At 33.4% G+C, this 9,662-nt stretch overlaps 1 protein-coding gene and 1 pseudogene across 1 annotated transcript in view; one reads left to right on the top strand and one right to left on the bottom strand.

Moving 5' to 3' along the window:
- Positions 1-9,430, top strand: part of EFHB (EF-hand domain family member B) — an 80,356-nt gene extending 70,926 nt beyond the window's left edge. The window contains exons 13-14 of the mRNA XM_011354883.1: positions 5,866-5,877; positions 9,365-9,430. Coding sequence (XP_011353185.1) covers positions 5,866-5,877; positions 9,365-9,430 — 78 coding nt within the window. The remainder of the gene's footprint in view (positions 1-5,865; positions 5,878-9,364) is intronic.
- Positions 4,911-5,029, bottom strand: LOC111736275 (annotated as a pseudogene).
- Positions 9,431-9,662: the final 232 nt, after the last annotated feature.

Below are 9,662 nucleotides of genomic sequence, written 5' to 3'. Positions count from 1 at the left end.
AATGTCAACCATCAATGTCTTTTCTTGGGTTGGTATGTAATACTTTTCCTTCTTCTTTCTATCCCTACATTTTACTGATATTTCATCTATTCACATGGATCAAAAGATCATCTATATTTGACAATCTACAGATTTATATTTTCAGTCCAGTTCTTTTACCTGAATTCAGCTACATGCTTGGCTTTTCCACTTGGATGATTCACTTATATTTCAAATGTAACATGTCTTGAACTTGTGATTCTCCACCCTACCCAACCTATTTTTTTCCATATCTTTTCCTTATCAGGAATAGCCACCATATGCACAAATTTGTAGAAACCACCCTTGATTCTTCTTTCTCCCACACCCCATCTCTGCTCTATACCGATCATTAGCAATTCCTATAGATTCTTTCTATAATCTAGCTGGAACCTGTCCTTTTCCACTGCTATCCACATCATCCAAGCTTTGACGTTCTCTCATGTGGACTAATGCAGCAGTCTCCTAATTGAACTCCCTGCTTCATTCTTGCCTCTCCCATCCAGTGGTCAGTGGGTCTTAACTTGGTTGTATATTGGTTCACCTGAAAACATACACACAAACTATAGGTACTTGGATATAGCTCCCAGAGGTTCTGAATTTATTGGTCTGTGGTGTGGCCTGGGTATGAAAGATTTAGATCATTTCCCCAAGTGATTTTAATGAGCAACCAAAGCTGAGGACCACTGCTCTATTCTACATGCGGCACAAAGAGTCAAATCCTTAATATCTAAATCAGTCTGCTTAAAACCCCTCAATGTCCTCCCTTTGACTTCAAACACTCGTATTTACATCTCTACCCTATGCTGATTATACTCTAGGCACCACTGCACCTCCCATGTTTTCGTCTGCTTTATTCTGCCTTGTTGCTTCTGGGTTCAGCTTTCTCCATTTCCGTGTACAGCAGTCCATGCAATGTATCTTTGAAGTGGCTAGGTACATGTTACTTGTGGGTTATTCTTCTGCAAAGCAATCCCATTCCATCTTTTAATCATAATTTGGATTGGGAGGACCCCATTCTTCTATTCTATCTTTAACCCACTTTGTGGTTAGGAATTTGACTCAGGATTTGCTTTTTACAATATTCATTCAGTCTCCAGTTCAGGACTAATCATCCTTTCTGATAGTTTTTTGGCTGGAAATATCAGAAATTATGAACTGCTAGAGTTGTCAATGTGCTGCCATCTTCCTTGGTGACATTTCAGTAGGAGAGAAAGTGACCAATGAATCAAGAAAAAATAAGTCTTGAGATACAAGTGCTCCATTCATATGATCTCATTTAATCCTTACAATAACCCATTAGATTATCTATTGTTATCTCCATTTTGCTGATGAGAAAAGTGAACTCCAGAGAAATTAATATTTTAACTTACACACAACTGTTCCAGTTAGAATTCTATTTTAGATGCAAGTAATATTAGCTTATAAAAATCACTTTCTGAAGTATCTTCACAATATTAATTCTTTCCACCCAAGAATAAGTTTGTTATGAATATTCCACATCAATATGCAAAAACCAGGTTTTAAGAATGTGTATAATTATTTACTAACACCGTTGAACAAACAGGACACATGTTTGTATAAAAGATTATTGATGGTGGTTGTTGGCAGATTGATTAAATGGCTCTGAATGCTGTTGATGCTGATTAATTATGTTAGGACAATGCTTCTCAAAATTTAATGTGAAAAGGAATCATTTGGAATCTTGTTTAAGTGCAGCCATTGATTTAGTAGGACTGGGATGGAGCCTGAAATTCTGCATTTTAACATGTTCCAAAGTGATGCTCAGGCTGCTGGTCCCTGCAGTATTCTTTGAGAAACAAAGGATTAGAATATCAGCGTAAGATCTATTTATTGCACCAATATCCCGGTAGCCTTTTGAAAGACGGTAGCCTAAATCATATCCAATTGAATATCACACAAAATTCACTGACCTTTAAAAGAAAAAATCTATATCAGGGTTGGTGCTCATGTGATTACTTTAAGGGTTAGATACCTACTGTGCTGTCAATCTGGGGACAGATTGGTGAAAACTTTTATAACTCTTATGGAATTCTGGGTGATAAATAAGTACTTACAGAATAGTAAATTGAAGCACTGGTGATAGGGAGGTTCCAGGAAGAACACAAATGATGGAAATGAAGAATCTGTAGAAATATTGCTACTTAAAAGTAAAGTTTTCCCAAATGTCAAACATGATACACAAAATATCAGAAATAAATGACTCTTGCTATTCAAGTATAGAACCATCGTTGGTAATAGAAATCTTCACTTACATTTTTAAACAGTAAGTTTTTCTTTTTTAAACACAGTGAGAGTTTTATATCTCTCTCTATCTTTCAAGCTGGTTTCTTTAAAAAATAACAATTCATTTTATCAGTCCGTAAATAAACTAACTTCGGGGTTGAGAACACTGTGCATTTCTGAAAAGCTGAATACCCTGGAGTCCCTCTGCTAAATATGTCATGAGAAAAAATATTCAGTGAGACTAGGTACATAATAAAATTAAATTTAATGTTTCATGAGAATTTACAAAATTGAAGTTTTAAAATAGTTTTATACTGGGAAAAGCTATATTCTTAAAAACAGTAACATTCTCCTTGTAACTAAGCCCAAAGGATAGTGATATTTCTTTTGTCTTTTGGGCAACATTATCAGTATGAGGCCTTGGGGTTAAGAAAATAGAAGGTGGTACAAAATAATGATTTTATTGACTTTTGTGAAATGTGAAGATAATTTTTCATGTGAATAGGACTGATGGCAGTTTTGAAGATTATAGTGAACATGTAAGCAAATGAGATTAATTTAAATTGAGCTGAGAGAAGTAGCTAGCTGGGCAAACCTGAATTATTTCTAATATTTCAAAAGAGCCTAAAGGAAAATCTTTGGTGATTAGGCAATAGAGGCTTATTATAATATTGTGGCTTCTTAATTTTGGCTGGTATTATAGAATTTAATGAGATAACACTGGTTATCTGAAGCCAAATTAAAATACTGATTGGGCTTTGTTTAAAAATGAGATAAATTATTCATTGTAATGTGAGAGAATAGATCTCTCAAACTATTGAATTGATGTGGACTTGGAATAATGAAAAGACTCTTTTGAAAGTTGAAAAGTTTGGGGGCTATTATTAAAAATCAAGTATAGTTGTCTAACCAATGTACTGTATACTTGAAACTAATTTAAATAAATAAATATATTTAAAAAAATAAGTATATTAGTTCTTGGGAGATACCTCTTGGACCAATGAACTTATTTGTAGTCAGTCAGCAAATATTTAATGAGCATCTCCATATGCCAGACACTGGGCTTGACATTTTGGGGATATAATAATGAAAAAGTCATGGTCATTGTCCTTATGAAACTTCTGGAAGGAAAGGGAAACATTAGAGAAAGAAATAACTAGTAGCACAAAGTGTTAACATAAATTATTCTGGAGGTTTTTAATGCTAAAAAATGTTAATGTACTTTATTTCCTTATTCATATATTTAATTTAAAATATAGGTTCTGAAGAGATACCAACAAATAATTATCCATGACTGACACAGGCAGTGAATGACCCTTGGTGCCTGTATGATGCACATCTTTTGGGTTGGTTCTTACCCTAGACCTAGATCTCTGTAGTTTTCTCCTTGAGGTGTATTTCCTGTAAGTGGATCTCATAAAAGAGTTAGTGTCTCAGACAATTGGTGAATTGAATTATTCACCAAAAGAGCATTTATTGTGTTTAAGTTTTAAATTCTTGACCCAGTTAGTTTCCATTTTTGGGTTTACAGTTCAAGCTCATGCACTTCTGCAATGAACAGCTGCTTACTACTTGCATTTGATACCTTGTTTTATGAATCCTATTTTGATTTACTTTTCTCATCATTTGTTCATCTTGGTTGTCATAGAGAGTCATAAATAACTTCTATGTGTTTATTCTGGATACCTTTTCTTCTATCTTTTTTCAAACTACTCAGCCATTTTTACATTTCTTTATATACTTAATATTGATTATGTAATAAACTTTCAGAAACACAAATATTATTCAAGTAAACTAATGCTCAGAACAAGTCACATCTACTAAATTCTTTGATATGTAGTATTTTAATTTCAGAATTGGTGATGCATATTTGATGTTATGTATTGTAGAACTTCAAGGATAATTGAAAGAGTTCTAATAATTTTTTTTATTAAAGTAGTTGACATACAATATTTTATTAGTTTCAGGTGTATAACATAGTGATTCAACATTTATATACCATACAATGAGATTAGAGATCATTTTCTTCAGTAATAGAAATCTGGATTGAACTATGAACACTAGAGTTTTTGAGAACGTCAAGACAACAGTTAAGCATTGCGCTCTTTCCATGACCACACACACAGAAAAGTGAATATTTCCATAGTGTTTACCATAGTACTAAAGTTAAATCAAATTTATTTAGTTGAATTTTATGTCTGCTTCCTAAAATGTTCAGAGATTTCCTATAAAGTAGAAAATTTTACTGTAATAATTCAAGGACTGATTTGTAGGCTAAAGTTGAATGTTATGGGAAAATTCATTTGTTAGAATGTTTGTGGTAGAAAAACCTGTGTTTGTTCATTTTAATTTGTAAGTTATGTTTGCCATAACAGGTTAGTTTTAAGCATCAACTTCGTGATAATTAACTCTTTGATCTTATTTACTACATTTAAATGAATTCAACTATTTGAAAAGGCTATGAGGATTTTTCTCTACATAAAAAAAAAAAAAAATCCCTACTTTTAACACTTATTTTACAAGTAAGTAAGTGACAGTGTAATTTAACTTTTAAAAAAAAATTTTTTAGGCAAGGCAACCCTTGGTTGACCTCACAGATTGCAAGGACCATGACAGTTTACAATCCCTTATTTTTTTATCTTTTACACTTACAGCACCTGGTCTTCCTAGGTGGTCTCCCATCCAAGTACTAACCAGGCCCGACCCTGCTTAGCTTCCAGGATCAGATGGGATCAGGCTTGTTCAGGGTGGCATGGCCATAGATGACAGTGTAGTTTAAAAACATACATAGAATCTTAATTTTCTGAGAAACTGTCAGCATTTTCAAATTAAGGTGAGGTTATCCTATGATTATTAAATGCTCAGGTATACTTTTGCTGAATGTAAATATATAAATATTACCTTTAGCTGCTTAGAATTTTTTTACGTATTAGTCTACACAAACACACAGAGCATAAGTGTGACTGATGTTATAGACAAAAATTAGAACATACAAAAAGATTGGATCACTTGGGACTTAATCTAGTCTGCGTACATCAAAATAAATTGTTTTCTTAGTGAGCAGGATGCTAAGGCACTGAAACACAAGTTAACATTTAATTGGGAAACAGGCTGTTGAAAACAGGCTGAGGCAGGAAGCCAGGATGGGAGCACCTGGGTTGTGAAAATGAAAAAGCATAATGGGAAACATTTTGAGGTTAAATTGGCTTCTTCACAGCCAAGCACATGCTGTGGTCTTTACTTGGAACATTCTTCTTCCTCCTGCTACTCCCTACATTTTCCTCTTCCTTTTATGGATGACTTTTTCTTTTTATCCTTTGATCTCAGGTCTAATGTCTTCTTATCAGAACTGTTCTTACTTTAAAGTCACTTGTCTCTCCCAAGTAACTCTCAGAACCTTTTTTGTTTTTGTCATAGCACTTATCATAATTTTCAATCATTTATTTGTTTGCCTATCTGTCTCCCTTCCACATTGCCCAACCCTATTTCATTTCTAGTCTCTAAACTCCGTGAGGAACCATTGTCTGTTCCGGGGCCTACTAAAGTTCCTGGCACACAGTAGATACTCTGTGGAGATCTGTTCTTCCTTATTGCTTTCAGGTAGCAATACAGGTAAGTCATTTCTGATACATAAGTATCAAGCAGACTTTCAAAACATTTTTATATAGGAAGGTCTGCAGATCCTTTTTCATCTTTTCAACCACATACTGCTCCCTGTCCCATTTCAGGCTTTCCTATCAATTTAAAATAGAATATATATATATATTTTTGGGGGGAGTTCTTTCTATATCTATATATATATATAGAATATATATATATATTTGGGGGGAGTTCTTTTAATATTTACTATTAAAAGAACTTTCATAAGTCACTGGAATTGTGCTTCATAGTTTCAAACAGAATTCGCTTTCTCCGGTGATGACATAATGACTAAAAGGCAAGTCACTTTCTATCTCTAGAGTTTTATCAAAGCTTGCTGCACCTCTAATCTACCACTCTATACCGAGCCTTGTTTAGCCTAGGGCAATTTGCTGGCTGCTTTCATTGTCAGTTCAGTGTCCCCTGAAGACTTATAATTCTATAATTAATTTCTAATTTATCATTAGGATGTGTGTTTATTATTCAGAAATCATTCACTGAGTGTAGATGAGTAGGGAGCTTTGTACAGGGGTCACTCTTGGGACATAAAGATTGAAGGTGATATCATCCTTGTATTCAAGTTGATTAAAAACTAGCTAGGAAGACTTGTATTCATATATGAAAAAATGAAAGACAATTACAATTTATTTAAAACAGTAAAAGTTTAGAAACAATGCAAATGTGTAATAAAGGGAGAATAGTTGAGTAAACTCTGATATATCTACATGTTGAAATTAAACTTTAAATTATTAATAACAATAACCTAATGTGTAATTATATTATAAAGTTAAGTATGGGATAAAGTCAGGATTCAAAACATCAGAAATTTAAATTGTAGACCTCTTTTTTATGCTTTATTTTTCTCTGTAGCAATGAATGCCATCTAACATGCTGTATAATAAGCTTATTTATTTATTATATGTTTCTTTCCATTAGAAGATAAGCACCATGGTGGCAAAGATTTTTTATTGTATCTAGAACGGTGCCTGATACATGGATGGTGGGTATTCAGTAAATATTAAATGAATAAATGTATGTTTAGAATATAGAAGAGAATAATGAAATAATAGAAAAAAATCTATCAGTGATGGTTGCCTTTGGGTATGGGTTTATGGGAGATGTTAAATTTAATTTATATTTTCTCATGAAGTTTTGTATAATAAATATGCATTGCTTTTGTAATGAGACACATGGTCTCTCTTTCTCTCCACATATACATATACATATATATATATAGACTGGATAGGAATACAGCAAAAAAGTAGCTTTCTTTGAATGATAGACATTTTAGTAAATTTAAAAAAATTGTATATTTTATTAATAGAATGAAATAAAAATTTATGAGTTTTTAATTCTTTAAAAAACAGGAAAAGATCTTTCATTTGTGGTGGTAGTGGTTTGAATCAGAATATAGAGGAGAACACATAAAAAATAAAAACTTCCTTTCACGTTACTTATACTCAACGTGAACATTCATCAAAAAAAAAAAAAAGGAAAGAAAATTAGACAATTATAGGGCTTAAACTATATTTTGTTTGTTAGAGATAATGTGTACATTGCAGTTTATACACTAAAGATACCCAAATAATTTAGACAGAAGGGAAAACAGAAGACATTAGATTTCTTTGCGATTCAAAAATTTGTGCTTTATCCTTACTTTGACACTTTGATACATAAAGCCTTTGAGACACCAAATGTGTTTAAAATGTTTGAAATCAATCCTTGGAAGTTCAAGTTTTAAGATGGAATGCCTTATCTAGCAAAAGATGATAAAAAAAAAAATTCCCCTGATAATAAAACAGAAAACCACAGGGGAAAGAGTGTCACAATATGAAACAAGAAACCTTTTAATCAAGCTATTAAGATGTGTAATTAATAGAACTTCTGGTTAAAATTTTATGAAGAATGTTGTTCTCCATCAGGATCATTTCAAATCTGATGAATTCAGCTCTGTGCTTTTCATATCAATTTAGATTAAAGAAATAATGTTTGGACATTGTGGTCATTAACCTGGCAGTTGCTCTAACAAGTGCATTCATTGCAAAGTGGGGAAACTTTAAGCTGTTTTGGTTAGGTGACTGGCAAACAGCATTATATTTCTTGCCTCTTCAGGAATAATCTTTTTAGATCTCTTAGGTATACCATAAATATTTCTATGAGATTGCTTTAGTAATCCATGAGCTAAGAAGAACTTTAGGAGGCACACAGAAGTTGCCTTCTGGGTAATATAGTTGTTACTATGCATCTTAAGAATAAAATACAGAACACATGTGCAATGGGTGCTGGGATGTAGTTTGGTATTTATATGCAAGGAATGGAATTTCATTTATAGATAACCAGTGAGAAATTATAGGCAGGAACCCTTCTCTTTCTAAGGATAACTTTAAAATAGTTGAATGTGAAAATCCTAATATTCTGCAAAAATCGTTCTCATTCATATACTTTTTTCCATTGAAAATTTAAATAAAAATAGCACATTATTGACATTTGCATAGTATACTTCAGGAAGAATTGTGGGGCTTAGGGACATGTGTGGGAGGGAGACTTGTATCATTTGCATTTGAGTCTAATTAAATTATTTTCTATTCAAAATTTAAATGAAAAACAACAACAACAACAAAAGAATTGTATGTGTGTTGGCTATGCTTTCTCACCTCCAATTTATTCCTCAATACACTGAAGCAGACTTCCTTAGCATGCCATTAAAAACTTAAGTACTTACAAACTACTTTTGTTGCCACTTGCAATGGTCACTTTTCAGGTGTCAGTTTATCTTCTGGATAGCATTTGACCCTGCTTACTACTTTTGCTCTTGAAATGTTCTCTTGGGTTCTAGGGCAATACTCTCTCACAGTTTCCTTTGACCTCTTCTCACTCTTTGATGTAAATGTTACAATCCCCTGGTATTGGTCTCATGTTCATACCTCTACTTCTGTCTTCCTCCTAGGTGAACACATCTGTTTTCATTGTTTAAATATCATCTGTACACAGATAGTCTTGCTTTCACAACACAAACTTAGTTTTTCTCCTAGTATTTCCTGTCTCATTAAATTTCCCCATCTCTTTGTTACTTGAACCAGAACCTGAGGAGTCATCACTTTTCTCAGCCACCCTCTCAGTCACGTCTTATCCAAGAACAAGTTCTGTTGTTTCTACTTCCAAAATATGTCTCAAAGTATCATCCACTTTCCCCATCTCCATTGCCACCAGACTAGGCAACTCTTCCCTGAACTATTGTAGTACTTTTCCCATAGCTCTTCCTACTTTTGTTATTGCTACATCATACTCTCAATATCTATTTCCCATACAGCAGCCAGAGTACTTTTTCTTTTATTAACTTAGATCAGAGAATGTCATACTTCTGTGCAATGGCTCCTATTGCACTTAGCAGTAGACCTTAGCAAGACCTATAATGTGTTGTGTGACTCTCCAAATTAATTTCCTGTATTTTTCTTCCTAGTTGGCCATACTGGCCATCTCTGAGTTCCTGGAATATGGCAATCTCTTTCCTACCTCAGGACGTTAGTACATTCTGTTTCTTCCTATGGGAAGTTCTTTCCTTGCCTTTCTCATACCTTAGTTCAAATCTCTCTTCCTCAGAGAGGTCTTTCCTGTCCAACCCATATAGAAATGGCTTTCCCCAGGTATGTGCTATCATAGCACTTATGACATTATGCATAAGCACTTTGAGTTCTTTTGGGGTTCTGTAGTGTTTTCCAGCAGGTTAAAGTTGATGTAGAAATGGTGAGAGGACAGGA

This window comes from Pteropus vampyrus, unplaced genomic scaffold, assembly GCF_000151845.1.
Source record: "Pteropus vampyrus isolate Shadow unplaced genomic scaffold, Pvam_2.0 Scaffold1, whole genome shotgun sequence".
In the NCBI taxonomy this organism is placed as follows: Eukaryota; Metazoa; Chordata; class Mammalia; order Chiroptera; family Pteropodidae; genus Pteropus; species Pteropus vampyrus.
This window is presented reverse-complemented; position numbering and strand designations above follow the sequence as displayed.